The sequence below is a fragment of the Apis cerana genome, linkage group LG9, assembly GCF_029169275.1.
Source record: "Apis cerana isolate GH-2021 linkage group LG9, AcerK_1.0, whole genome shotgun sequence".
Classification (NCBI taxonomy): domain Eukaryota; kingdom Metazoa; phylum Arthropoda; class Insecta; order Hymenoptera; family Apidae; genus Apis; species Apis cerana.
Window position 1 is genome coordinate 2,802,753 of NC_083860.1, and position 16,667 is coordinate 2,819,419.

Below are 16,667 nucleotides of genomic sequence, written 5' to 3' on the forward strand. Positions count from 1 at the left end.
ATGCTCAATGAGACATAAAATGAATAATAAATTTTAGCAAGTATTAAATAATAGCAGATTTCAAATATTGACATCTCTTGGAATATAAAAACTTTAAATTAATATATATCCTGATAACATATTCCTTTCAAGATTAAAACTTGAGAAATTATTATTTAAAAATTGAATTATTATTTAGTTTTAAATATATGAATTAAAGTTTTAAAAATTAATTATGTACAACAATAAATTGAAAAAAGAAATTATATCTAAATAATTCATTTGAGAATAATAAAGTTTAATTTTTTAAATTGTTTAATAATATTTGTTTTAAATTGATATAATGCTATATTTAATTTTAATTTTTTTTGAGAAATATCATTATGACAATCTGTTGTTATTTGATATATGGAAATTGATAATTTGTCTTACATTTTTCTCATCATATGCAGACAATTTATACACATTTACACAATTTATGTAAATATACATATATACACATATATATATATATATATATATATATATATATATATATGCAGATAAAAATTACGATAAATTTTTTTATAGTTAGTTAGTAAATTTATATACATAATTAGAAAATGAAGAAGAAAATATATATCTATTTATTAATAAAAAATTTTGTTTATATAAATTTACTAATAAATATACATTTAATGTAATTTAATATATATATATATATATATATATATATATACATAAAATAAAATTTAATTTTTTACAAAATAATATTTTAATTATATGAAGTAAACAATTCTATTTTTTGGAAATTATTTGATGTCAATATAGATTAATAATTAACAAAAAAAATCGTGATTATTAATTACAATTTTTTTTAACTATTTTGTATACTACTATACTACTACTATACTATACTATAATTTAAATATGATTTTGATTTTATATTTAATCGTCTTGTTTATTATTTATAATTGTTGATATTGAAAAGTTGTATTTTTTGACATCAAATATTGTTCCTTAAAAATCGAAGTTTCATAATCTTTATATTAATATTTTATAAAAGATTAAGCTTTATAATATACACAATTATTCACACATTGATTAATTATTTTCATCTTTCATACAAAAATGACAATATAATGATTTAATTAGAAAAATGTAGATTTGGATATTGCATTTTTATCTTAATAGTAGAAAATTAAATATAATTTAAATTTTATGCTTTTTGACTTCATATACATAATGTTAAAGGCTTAAACTATTTCTTTATTTCTAAATTTTTTATGTTATATTTATTTACTTATTGTAAATATAATACAATTCAAATATCTAAATAATTTTTATAAACATTGAATATATTAATATTTGGCAGCATTTTTGGTATGTATAAAATTTGTTTAAATTAATATTTATTATTTTATTTTACATAAATATAATATTTCTAGTATGATGAATTTTGTAATCAAATAATACATAATATTATTATAATATATTATAAATATATTATAATATATATAAATTTTGTTAATCAATAATTATATAATGTTTCAATTAAGATTTTGATAAATAATTATTTGTTATATATAAATATATATTTTTAAATATCAGAATTATTTAAGTTTATAAAATTTTTTTATAAAATGATATGATATAATAGTCATATATTTAATAATATTGTAATTTTTTAATCAAATGATTTTTGGATATAAATATATAAATAAATATGTCATGAAATTTAATTTATTAATTTATTAAATAGGTTTTATTATATAAATTTAATTTAATAATTAGATTTTATAACATATGTAATTGATTAAAATGCATGGTAACAAAAAGTGTATTATTTGTGTTTGATATCGATTTTATCTGTTGTAATATTGCTTCATAATATTATATAATAGAAGATTATTTGAGATATAAAGTAAATTATAACTACGAAACAAATTCTAATGCTATTGATATTAAGCTGTTTTTGTTTTGTATTACTAATGATATCATTGAGTGATTTTAGGATTATTAATGTGTTAGTGTTGTCAATTAACCAAGTTGCAGAATTGCAAAGGACACAAGTCACTATATAAGCCCTATCTCCCTGTGTCCTTTATATTTCCTATATTTTCACAATAAATTAAACAATTTCGAATATATTTTATCGTTAACTGTTTTATTAAACTGTTTTATTATTAATAATCGTGTTAAAATTATTTTACATTTAATAAAAAATTTTTCAGTTTCTCAAAATTTCTAAAATTTTAGTTTTTCTAAATTTTAAAATTGAAAAATCATTTTATTTTATGTGTATGTGTATATATTTATATATGCAGGATGAATCATGTTAATGGCTTCTTTAAGAGTGATAATAGGAAAAATATAAATAAATATAAGTATTTATATTTTATTTTAATAATTATTTAATAATTAACGTTAACACAATTTATTTATATCAATTATTTATATCAATGTATTTATATAAAAAATCAATAAAGATGACAAAATTTCATATTGCATAAGAAATATTGCAAATAGTGTTATATAAGCAAAATATTTATTAATTAATTAATTTAATTTATTCTTTTTGAGAAAATCATCTTTCTCAAAAAAACTATGAATTAACATAAAATATTTGTTTTTAATATAAAAACTAGAATTTCAATAAATAAATCAATCTTTAGTTTCAAATTTTTCTTATTATAGTTATTCAAAATTTTGTTACTCTTATCATACTCTTATTATTTTCATATTTTATATAAATCTATATAATTTTTATATAATCTATATAATATTAAATATCAAATATATATTTTTATAAATATTTAATTAATTATTAGATTTGTAATTTAATATTTTCTTTACATTTATATTAATTTTATATTAATTTTAAAAATTAGATTACATTTAAAATTGAAAGTGTTAGTTTTATATTCATATTATTCAAATATATATTCATATTGTTTATATGTATATGTATATGTATATCATAAATTTATAGTAATTCTATTATATTTATTAAAGTCAGAAAATAATAGAAAAATTCAGATACAAGAGAAAAGATCATAATATCTCAGTGCATAAATATATCTCAAGAGCAGTATTACTGTAAATAACTTCCTTATTTTTAATAGTATGAAAAATAATTATTATATATTCAATAATTAAAAATATATTAATAATTAAAAGTATTGAATGGTTTTGAAAGAGAAATATGATGAACAAATATTACTTTGAGCGTCTATAATGCGAACAAAAAAATTGTCATGCCATTTTAATGTTATGTAATAATTTCATCATCTTTTCAATGCTCATCTGGAAGTCGTGATCTGGTATTCCAATATATTTTTCCATTCATTATAAAGTGTAAAAAAAAGTATATATTTTTCTAATAAAAAATATATCAGTAAAAATATCATTGAAAAAAAATGATCTTAAAACAATTTTTTTTATCATATTTCTTAAAATGCAATATATAAAATTATACTATTTTATCGAAAAAAAACTTTCCAAATTATGCATATTTTTTATATTATTAAAAAAAGAGAAGAAACTTAAGAAATATTCTTTAGTTATCTTGTATATCATATTTATTGAACTTATATTATGTGTATAAAATGATAATATATTGTACAACTGAAAGATTTTTAATTAAAATATTCAATAAATTCTAGTTTTTTTAAATAAAAATTAAATTTATTATTACTATAGTTAATTATGTATTAGAATTAATTATATTATATTAATTCAATTTAATTTTTTGGATAAATCTAAATTATTACAAATAATTTAATATTTTAATTTTGTCTCAAAATTGATTTTTTATTATTATTGTTAATTATTTTACTATGTTTAATTTAATTTAAATGAAAATAATTCAATATTATAAAGTACAAAAAATGTTTCAAGCAAAAATTAAATATGTAATAAAAATATTTAGATTTTCAATTAAAAATGTGATCATAAAACATTTCAACATCATATAAAACGTCATCATTATTTATTTTATATTCTTGATATTACTCTTGCAAATAGCGATTTTTAACTAATCGTAATAATAAATAATTTTTTATAATATATGTAACATATTATATCATAAAAAAATTTCAATATTGGTTGAAATTGATTTATTGAATATTTTAATACTTAAAAAAAAACATTTTCTTGTCCTATTGATATTGAGAAATTAGTATAAAAATAAATTTTATTTAATAATTATTTATATATTTATTTTAAATATTTAATTTTATTAAAATTAAATTTAAATGTTAATAAAAATATAACTTTATTTTTATAATTATATGTGTAATCCTTCATTTGTACAATATTTCAATTCAATTTTCATTAATTCTATTAATCAAAAATTGATTTGATCAAAATTTCTATGCATTAAAATTTTTATAAAGGGATCAAATTGGTGCTTGGAATGTTAAATATTTAAAAATTAGCATGTATATATTATTAACTCAAGAATGATGATTTAAACATATGTTTTTAAAATTATGTTTTTAAAATATATGTTTGCATGCAGCATGCCAAATATTGTAAATATTATATACATATGTATTTATAAATGTGCATATATAAGAAATGTTAAATATGCATGTAATAATTTTTTTAAGAAAAATTTTAAACAAAAACAAAATGGTATTACATATTTCATTAAAATTCTAAATTATCTAACACATTTTAGTTACTTCCATAAAAGTACTTTAATATAAGTTTTATATTGCAGTAAAAAATGAATGTTATCATAGAAGAGTCATGTTTAGTTATCATCTGATGAAATATAAAATATTCGATTACGTTAACTTCAATGAAATAAAAATAGTCAAAAATTTCATGCGAAGTAATAAATATTATAATGATAATTTTTTGTTAAATATATTTAAAATTTTTCTATTAATATATTTTTTAAAAATCATTAATTTTTTTAATGGAATTTGTATCATTATAACAGTTATTAAAAAATAGTATTCATACTTTCCAATAAATTTTTTATATTTTTTATATTATGTATATTATATATTTTATATTTAATTTTTTATATTACTATGATTAGATATCGAAAGATTAAATATATATTTTATAAGATTACATACTAAAAGATTATTTTGTAGAATATTATGGATTTTTTTTATATATAAATTCAAATATTCATATATAAATATATATCATATATGAATTATGAATATCTTATATTTATTCTTTAATTAATTCATTTAAAAATCATTAATAATGAAATATAAATATATATATATAAAATAGCGATTTTAAAATTTAAAAATATATATATGAGAAGAAGTTTTTATTATTGTAATATTTTTTTTATTCATTTATATTTTTTTATAAAAATTTCCTATTTCATTCAAATAAAAATATATAATATGTATAAATCTTCATAATATCTGTATAATATCTTCATAATAGATTAAATCTCGAAAATATTACAACAACAAAGAAACAATTATACAATTGAACGAATTATATATGTATTAAAATATTTTTTTTGTTATGGATACCTGAAAATTTATATATATATATAAATTAAATTTATATATATACTTATATTTCATTTTATTTTCACTCATCAATTTTTTAAAATAAAGTTTTAAAATAAGAAAAAAATTTAACGATATGAATTATATTTCCTTTTTAATTGAGCACAAAATTAAAAATTCTTTTATTAAATATATATATATAAAAATATTTAAAAATTATATTCTATTTTATACATTTATTTATTATATTAATCCTTTGCGAACGAAAATAAATCAATTTTGTTAATAATCATTTTTATAAACACATATTAATCTTTTAATAATATCAATATCTTGTTTAATGATCACTTATACATTAATAAAATAACTATTTAATAACTATTAAATTTTTTGATAGATAAAAATATTAATTATATATATAATAAAATTAAAATAATAAAAGAGTTAAATTATGTATAATTATTTAGAATAATTTATATTATAAAAAAATAAAAATTGCAATATATGTAAAATATATAAAGATTTATAATCATATCATAATTAACAACGAATTAGTTTTATATAAAAATAGATTGAAAATATAAAATAATATTTTTTCATATTCAAATTAAATTTTTCTTGAAAAATATTTTTATTTCATATTTTTTATTTATTTTTATATTTAGAATATAATTTATATTCAACAATTATTTACTCATATTTAGTCGATAATTCCATAAACCAAATTCACGTGTATTCGACAAATTTTGATTTATTTACTTAAAAATGCATATGAAGAGACTTTATTCTTATTTTTTACTTATTTTTGTATATAGACTTAAGTAACTTTTTATTTGTTTCGTAATTAGTATATTATAACAAAAAATGTTATATAATATATTCATACTATTCTTAAAATAAAATTTATATTTTTTAACATATTTTTTTAATGTATATTATTTTTTCAGCATTAAACAATCAAGTCCGCAAAGGATTAAAATATATTTTATTTTATTTACAATTATATATATTATAATATGAGACAAAATGAAATTTTCAAATTTTGAAATGTAATTAAAAATTATTATTTATTTTTAATTGTTTGTATCATGATTCAAAAAAAAAATAATACTCATAAAAGAATTCTATGATTGAAAATTCTTTCAAAAAATTTTAATTTAAAACTAGATCCAGTAATCAAATTTTTTCGATATACTAATTTTTCATAAGTTATTTAATAAGATTGAAAAATTGCTAAAAATGTTTAATTATTCTATAAGAAAATACATATATTTCTTTATACATAGTCATCCATTTTATTATTTTTGTTATTATATTTCAATTTTATTGATTTCTAATAAAATATTTTGTATGCATAAAAAGCAATTGAATATTATATTTATTTTAATTTATTTGTGAATCTTTTAGTTTAAATATTTGTAGACTGCAGACATTTATTAAAATTATATATATATATAGTTTGAGAATTATGCTTGAAAGTTCTCAAGCATCTCAATTGTATATAAATTAAAATATAAATTGTATATAAAGCTTAAATTATTATATTTGTTTTATAAATAATAAGGATCAATTCAATTTTTATTAATGTAACAAATTGACATAGTTTAATATTGTTATGATGCCTTATATTATTTTTATTATTTAAAAATATTATATTGCATTTAAAAATTGTTATTCATATTATATATAATATATTGATATTACATTTTAATGAATTTTATTAAATTAAATTTTATACTAAAATTTTATTTGCATGAAATTTATAGTATTAATTTATTAATTGTATTATGTAATTTGAAATTTGAAATTTTTATAATTGTTATAGCATTAAAATATATTTTTTTTATTTTTATGATATAAAAAAAATAATAATTTTTTATTTTAAATCTAATTTCAAATATTAAATCTTTTTTATTACATATTATTTACTTTTTTTTTTTTGCAATATGAAATGCGTGTACGTATATGTATTATCTAAATTTTTAAATAGATTTATTATTTTTTTAAACAAAGTAATATGTAATATAAAACGTATTTTATTAATCTATATAATATAACACATGAATATATAAAAACAATAATTAACAAAATTTTATGTTTTTAAAAATATATTGATTTATTTATTTAGTAAACAATTTGTCTAACAATTTTTCTTCAAATATTAAAATAATTGCAATTTACATATTGATAAAAATTTAATATCTAATTGCACTTATATGCAGTTATTTTTCTAAATTAGTACTATTTTTTTTATTTCAATCGCTAAAAATGATTTTTTTTTATTGTTACTTTATAAAAATATAATTTTTTTTAATCTGAAAAATAAAATTAAACAGTAAAATGAAAATATATTTTTGAAATTTGAATCGTATAACTTACTCATATAACTTTATTTTTTTATATAATAAAACAGTTGTAAATTGTTTGGAGGAAAAATTCATGTAATATACATGAATACATATCATTTTTTCATCATCATATACATATACATGTATACTTCATTATTTACTTATATACATATACAAATGTTACATACATATATTGTTGATGCACGTACAGTATTAATTTTCAAAATTAAATTTTTTTTTATCAAAGAATTGAAACTCTTTGTTTTTTGAAATATTTAATAATATTAATACTTAAGAGAATTAAGAGAGTAATCAAAAGAACATTTAAAAGAATTAAGAGAGTAATCAAGAGAACACTTAAGAAAATTTTATAATTCTTAATTGTATAATTTTTTCTAATCTTCAGAATTTATCTTTAAAATATTAATATAATCTTTATTAATCATAAGTGCTATAATCATAATCTTTCTCTAATCTCAAATAATTCACATTTTAAATATTTTAAAAATTAAAAAATAGATAAAAATATTTTTAATGATTTTATTGAAAACGAAATAAAAGAAAAAGAATATTTTTTTAAAAAATGAAAATAGAATGATCTTATTAAAACAAAAGTTTATAAGTTTAAATAAGCTTAATGAAGAATAAAAAAGAATAGAAAAAAAGAAAGAAAATAGAAAAAATAATAAAAAAATAAAATTAATTATATTTAACTCATTTACTTTTTAATGTCATTCAAATTACTTTTTATATATTTCTCATATTATTCTTATGAATTATTAATAGTTTATAAAAGTATTTAAATACTTCAATTATAAAAAACTTTTATAAATTTGATATATATATTATACGTATCTAGAAGATGTTTGATTGCAAATAATAAAAAATTTAAGATATGATTCTTTAAATCAAAATGCAATAAAAATTAAAAAATAAAAAAATTATGTTTTCGACTTTATTTTGATAAGTTTTGATAATTATTGATAATGATAGATTTATAAAAAAATCTTTAAGTATAAATAGACAAATATAGACCTCAAACAAAAAAATATAATCTTCATATACATCAATTATATCGATTACATTCTTTATTATTTAAGTTAGCTCATATTCTTAAGGAAGTTTATTCATGCTTAAAGATATTTTCATAAATTAATTAGCAATAATTAAAAAAATAAAACTAAAAATATAATTTTTTTAATTCTAGTTTTCATTTTATTTTAGTTTGTACATTTTTTGACAAGATTTCTTGAATATTTGTATACATATAATACATATACAAGGTGTTAATGTTAATATATTCGTAAGATGAAAAATCGATTTTAAAAACCAAAACAAATACAATAGTATATAAAAATATCGATTGAGAATTATTTATTAAATTATAAATTATTGAAATTAGATGAAGCTAGAAACACATAAAGTGAAATCGTTGAAATATACCTGTGATATCTTAAAATGAAATATATCTGTGATTTATTTAATAAAAAAATTAAATTGTTAAATATAATTTTTAATAAATAAGCCTCAATCAACATTTTTATATATCAACTTTTGTGTTTATTTTGATTTCTAAAATCGATAACTTCCAAAAATAATCCACGGATATATTAATATCGTATATTATATTTATATGGTAAGTGTTTGTATGTATACATGAATCCACTGTATATACATAAATCCTTTAATGGCTAATCTTTCATTATAAAATCTGTACGTACACTACAATATAATAAATTAAACATAAAAAATACATATATTATATTTAATACAGAATATCAAAAAAGAATACATATACACTATACACAATCAATAATCAATAGTATGATAAAACTAATACTTTCTAAATTATAGAACATAAATATCTAAATAAAAAATATTAAGACATTTGCATATCATAATCACAACTATAAATATATACATATTAATTCCAATTATATTATATTATTTAATTAAAAAGAATTCTATTATAATTTATAATTCTTCAAGTGTTAGTTTTAGCATACAAAATAACAAATTTTTTTACTTTTTCATTTCAAATATTTCATTAAATACTATTTAAAAAAATAAACATACGATTTTTTTGACATCCTGTATTATATATAATATATACAAAAAAAATATTTAAAAAATATTGAATATTATTGATTATGAATGAATTATTATGTCTATATATATTTTTTTTTTTTATCTTTTTGTGTACATATTCTATATATTTTCCTTCTATAATTTTTTAATTATTGAAATCAGAGTCATAATGTTACATTAATCCGTTTCTTATCCTCTCTACGAAATTTTACAATCGCCCGAATTTAAATCGGTGAATAATAAAAAAATGGGGGAGATAGGGCAAAAGAGAGGTGACATGTGTCTGTTGCCAGGCTGAGCATGGAGGTGTCGTGTCGCAGATGGCAGACCCCAGCCGTGAGGAAGAACAAGTCACTCTCTTGGGTGAAGAGGGCCTCCGCGCTGGCGGCCAGGCTCTCAAGCTCGGGTAATTAAATGTGGTGCAAATTCAAATAATGTAGAGCGTAATGATTCGTAAATATTCTTTTGACATATATAAAATGAAAAACATTATGGCTTATAATTCGTTCGTTATATACAATTATAACTTTCTATTTCTTTATACATTTATCTTATATAATATTCTAATAATTTTTTTTCTGCTTTATTACTTTGAAAACATGTAAATGATATATTGTTAAATGTTATATAAATATGAATATAAATTAAGCAAAAATATGTTAATCACAATACTGACTTTTGTGAAAATCAAGAAATTGTATAAACTAGTATGTTAAAATTCTTGTACGAACTTAAATTTTATAAATATAGTGATTTTTATGAATGTGATAATTTTATAATGTATTAAGATATATGCATATTATTTAGAATATGTCATTGAATATATATGTGATAATTGTGGAAAGAAATCTTTACGTTCTACATTTTAGATCGGTGACTAAAAATCATATTTGTACAACATATATGTAAATGTTTTATAGATTTAGTTATAAAATTCTTATAAAATTTTTCTTCAAATATTTTTTTTACAGTAAAAGAAGGAGAATATAATATAAAGTATTAAATCTATAGAAACATTTTTTGTACATACATTTTAAAATAGGATTTATTAATCCATTTATTAATCTGCAAAAATTGCAGAGCTTCTGATAAATGTTTTTTGTGCTATTAGGCTATGTACAAATATAGATTTAAGTAGAAGGCATGATGCGTCAGTGTGTTCTATGGTTACAGCACCTGTACACTACGGCAGACGCCATAGGAGCACACTATAGGAATCCCCTCAGGCAAGCTGTTATCAACCGTTATTTGCATTTGCAAATCTGTTTTGCTCAATGTTTTTTTTTTTTTTTTTTTTTGTAGTTACCTAAAATCCTTTAGCTCAAAAAAGAGCACTAATATTACAGTCGCTAAAATATTTATTAAATCTTAAAAAAAATTAGATTTAAAAAATTGTTAGTTCAATGAAATATATTTATAGTAACATATTAAAATCTATCAATAAGATTTTGATAGCATATAAAACTCTGTCATCGACAATATTCATTATGCAAATGATTTAAAAAAATTATTTAATTTAAAAATTATGATGGAATTACGATCGATAAAAGTTCTCAATAAGGATGATCAAATAAAACATTATTCTTAAAAGAAATTTTTAAAGAATATTAAATTTTCAATCATTTTTTAAGTAATCAATATACATATTTGATTACTTAATGATTGTAATCAAAATCATATTTTAGATGAGCACGATTTTATTTTTTAACTCAAAATTATGGAAAAACAAAAAGAAAATTTATTTATCGATTTTATATAATATGATTTTTATATATTATGATTATATAATATGATTTTTATAAATAAATTAATATGATTTTAGAAAGTGTTTTAAAATTTAATTATACTGATAAATGTTTACTTATTGACAATTTTAAAATTTGATTATTTTTTTAAATAACAAGTTTCTTTCTTTATCATATGTATATCGAATAATTTTTCCAAACATCGAAGTAAAATTATTTCTTTATATATTTCTTTATTTCTTTATATCAAAAAAAGTATTTTAAAAAATTAAGAAAAATATAATAAATTTTCTGAGACCAATAAAATATGCTGGAAAAATAAAAAAAAATAAGGAAGAAAAAAAAGATATTTAAAATTGATTAAATTATTAAAAACGTTTATATTCTTTCATTAAATCAAATCAGTCAAATATATTATAAAAAAAAATAATAAAAAGAAAATACTTGGTGTTATGATTCATTATATAATGAGATTTTTATTTGAAAAACAAATGTTGAAACATAGAATTTATAAATGCATGATTCATCATTATCTTTGTATTTCATCATTATTAACATTATAAAATAAAAAATTTATAATCATATATTATAAGAATAGGAATATAAGTTTTAATTTAAATTATTAATATTCTACTAAATCATTAGTTATTTATATATTTGATTTGGCAAGTTCTATAAGCTAACAAAATTTCATTGAAATAATGAAAAATTTAAGAATTTCATAAAAGCAACAGAAAATCTTATTTTTATGTATAAATAATAAGAAGTCATATTTTAATATTTTCTTATATCTTATATAAGGTCTATATCTTATATGTAAAAATTGTTAATTTATAATTTAATATAGTTTCTATTAATTTTATTAAAACAAAATTGGTACAAATCTAATCTCAATATATGATATATATGATATATCATATATACCATATATATGTGTAACACTAGCCATATAATTTCTATATACATATAATTAATTTTCACTTAAATATATATATATATATATATATATGTTTGAAATATGTTTATTACTATAAGTATATACTTTATTTTAAATGTTATTTAATTTTTTCATTTGTTATTTTTATGTTTTGTTATGCGCAATATGCGAATTTCTTCATACAATGTATAAGAAAAATAATTAATCATGAAAAATTATTGCTTTAACGATTTCAAAGACAAATGCGACTGTTTGCTTTATAATTATATAACATTCATTTATCGATCATTTATCAATTGTTTAATAAAAATTCTTAATTCTAAATTGTGTGCTATATTGTTATTGAAATAGTCATATTAAAAAAGTTTTTATACATTATATAACAGTTGATACAGTTTGACGTTGTTTATACATAACATAATTAAAAGTTGTTTAATACATTCAAACTGTATCGAAATATTTATATTATAGTAATAATATTAAAATATATGTTAATTCGTTCATTCACTATTTATTTAGCTTTAATGTAAATAACAATAATGATGATAGTGTGGCCATGGGTATGTACAAATATGTGCGCTTATGTGCGCATATACGCAAAAATCGAAAAATCTTTGTTTCTAATTTAATCAAGACTTCGCTTTCAAAATAAAACTAATTAAAATCAAAAGAATCTGACTTGTAATAGCATTATTTAAACGTCGCAATAAATTACAGCTATTATTGTTGGGAAAAAAATTAAGGTGAGTCGTATATAACTGGTTATCAAATATTTTAATATTTTAAACTTGGATAATTTGGAATCGGGATTTGATCAATACAAAACAAATTACCAATTTTGCTTTGAATTTTTTTTTTTTTTTTTTTTTATAAATACTAATGTCTACATAATTATAACGATTTTATTATACAGAAGAGTGAGATATATGAACACATTCAAGTATTTAGTTTCAAGTTAGATGATTACTTAAAATCCTTCATTTTATATTTATTTATTCATTTTTATATCTTATATAAATATTAACATTTTTAAAAATATCATGATTAATAAATCTCGAATAAAATTCGTGATAAATAGTTATTTAAACAAATACAATTTGCATTAACACATACAATGAATTACAAAAATGTTTAAAATATTTTTCAAAAAGAAAAATTGTATCAATATAATATTTGTACAAAATTTTTAAAAATTAACATTGTAAATAAATTAAATAAATAGAATTATCAATGATCATTATAAGATTTGCAAAGTTTCAAAAATCTTATTTTTGAAAGTACAAACATAAAAATTATAAAATTAAAAAATTTATAATCATTTTGTGAAGACGACAGAAGTATATAAAAGTATAGTTATATATCAATAAACATTAATATTTATTAAATCATTACATGTTATTTAATAATTATAATTGCTCATTATCTTAGTGATATTTTAAAAAATTTTGTAAATAACATATATATTATATTTATAAAAATTTTTTGTGATAAATATTAAAATATTTTTATGATTCATTGTAATGCTGATATATATTAAAAACACGTTATGATGTAAAAGTTATAGCAGTGCATACGAAATTATAATATGTATTTGGGATTTTCGTGGATTTAATATAAAAATACTTTATCTGTTTAAATCAATTTTTTTTAATAACAAAAAATATTTCATAAAATGTAATATGTTTTAGATATATTCTATTTTATAAATTTTAATTCTAATAATAATGTTTTTCATATTTTATATATTTAATTCTTAAGCTTTATATCTTATATATTATGTATTATGCTCTATGCATTATGTTCCATTAATTCCTATTATAACAATTTTAAGCTTTTAGAAATAAAATATACAATATATTTATATTTATTGATGTATGTATATTATCCTATTTTTGGCATGTTTTATGATCTTTACTGCATTTTTATGACATAGCATGTATATGGTTTTAAATAATCGCTTTTTTTCCATGTACATATATGTATATATGTTTTATATGTATACATTGCTTATCCTTGAATATTTTGCTTAAATATTTTTTGGTATATAAATAGTTTTCATTTATTTTTATTGAATTTTTTAATCTTTATCTTTGACTTTCATTTATTAAATTAAAATAAATTACATTATAATTATATATTAAAAACTATATATGATGTAATTAATGTTTTTTTAAGTATTTAAAATTTAAATTTAATAATTAAATATATGTAAATGTACTTAAATTAGATTTGTAAATTCGAATAGTGATATAAAAAGAATTTATCTATTTAATTAAATCACGCAATACTAATACATTTAATAATATTTTATAACTTAAAAATGAAAAAAATAATTCATAAAATATTTGTAAAAAATTATTTAAAACGAAAATTTTTAAAAATATTTTGAATGTTTGTTGAAATACACTATTTGAAGAGTTAATATACCAATTAGTATAAGTCATTTTTTGAAAATCTCTTTATTATTTAAATTTTCAATTGATAAATAATATTCTAAATATTTCAGTACTTTAATAATAATTTTAATTAATTTAATAACTGAAAATTTAAATAAGGAAAATATGATTTATACTCTTTAGCTTTTGAACTCTATTTATTTCTTGAATATCTATTTAAATATTATATATTTAAATATTATATATAAAAATTTGAAATTATCTAAATCTCAAAAACAAAATTTCAGATTTTAAAATAGTAAGAAACTTTTCTCTTCTATTTTTCTTTTCTATTTATATTTGTATAATTTTCATGAAAGTTTTACGAAATCTAATCTTTAATCTATTAATCTATTATTTATCTATAAATAATCTCATTTCATAATTCAGATCATTTTATAATATGATTTTGTCTCTAAATTTATATCATTTGTGAACAGTAATATATATTTGCTTATTATGTATTATATGTATATATGTGGGCAATATTGAATGGGTAAGCTGATAATTGGTAAGTGGGTTTATGATAAGCTTTCTTTTTTGCATGCTGTGAACTAATTTTTACTATTTCAAAACTTAATACCACTTAACAATTAACAAAAGCTTTTTTATCAAATTAAAATAGGAAAATTATTATATATATTTATATTGTCATAAAATTTATTTTATATTTTCTATACAAATTTTTTGTTCAATTTGTCATTTTAAATTAAAAAACAAGTAGAAAATACAAGTTGGTTCATTTTAGATTTTATTATTTTGTATGAAAAATGTTTTATTTAATAAATTAAAATTTGAAAAGATGAAAATTTATTTTGATAAGAATATATATTAAAATAATATATATTCAAGAAACAAGAATATATGATTATATATTTTGAAGAGATTTTTAGTATATTTCATTTTCGAAATTTTTAATTAATTTATATTTATTTGTATTACATTTAAATTCTTTATTTTTGTTTCTTGCATTGCAAAAATTTTATTAATTCTATGTTTAATTTCTATGTTTATTTCTTTTAATTTTGTTTATTTAATTATATTTGTTTATTTAATTATATTTACATACACATATATTTTTATATAATAAACAAAAATGAGTTGACTTGTATAATTTTAAGATATTATACATTATATATATATATACATATATGCGTATATATAATGTATATCTTTCAACAAAATAATTTATAGATGATTTTTGAAGAACAGATAAAAATACTATATTTAATTAAACAGTACGCAATCTAATATTATTTAAATCTTTAAAAAGTAGATAATAACTATAACTGAAATAATCTTCAAATAATCTATTAAGTAGAAATTGCTATATATTTCAAATTTTTTTCCTCTCTCTTTATCTTTTTTTCATATTTTTTCATATACACTTTACGACCTGGTTAATTCAATACCGAATAAATTTAAGTAATCTTGAAACAATCTTAATATGAATTTTCAATGAGTTCAATGAAATATAAATTTATTTAATTTGCTCTAATAAACTTTTAATATTTTATGATCTTTCTTATAAAAATATAATTATGCCATGATTTTAAATGAAATAATAATATATATATCATTATTTTTCAATGATATTCTTTATAGACACATTCTAAAGTAATAATAAATTTTGATAAAATTTTTATTATATTAGAAATTTAAAA

At 16.5% G+C, this 16,667-nt stretch overlaps 1 protein-coding gene across 4 annotated transcripts in view; it reads left to right on the forward strand.

The window, feature by feature from the left end:
• The window catches only part of LOC107995660 (V-type proton ATPase 116 kDa subunit a 1), a 35,064-nt gene that overhangs the window by 5,077 nt on the left and 13,320 nt on the right, over window positions 1–16,667 (forward strand). The window contains exon 3 of one of the 4 annotated variants that reach the window (XM_062079938.1): window positions 10,180–10,292. The exons of 1 other annotated variant lie outside the window; for it this stretch is intronic. In XM_062079938.1, coding sequence (XP_061935922.1) covers window positions 10,180–10,292 — 113 coding nt within the window. Of the gene's footprint in view, window positions 1–10,179; window positions 10,293–11,059; window positions 11,113–16,667 lie in introns of all 4 variants that reach the window. 2 more of the 4 variants (XM_062079941.1, XM_062079942.1) reach the window with 2 other exon arrangements.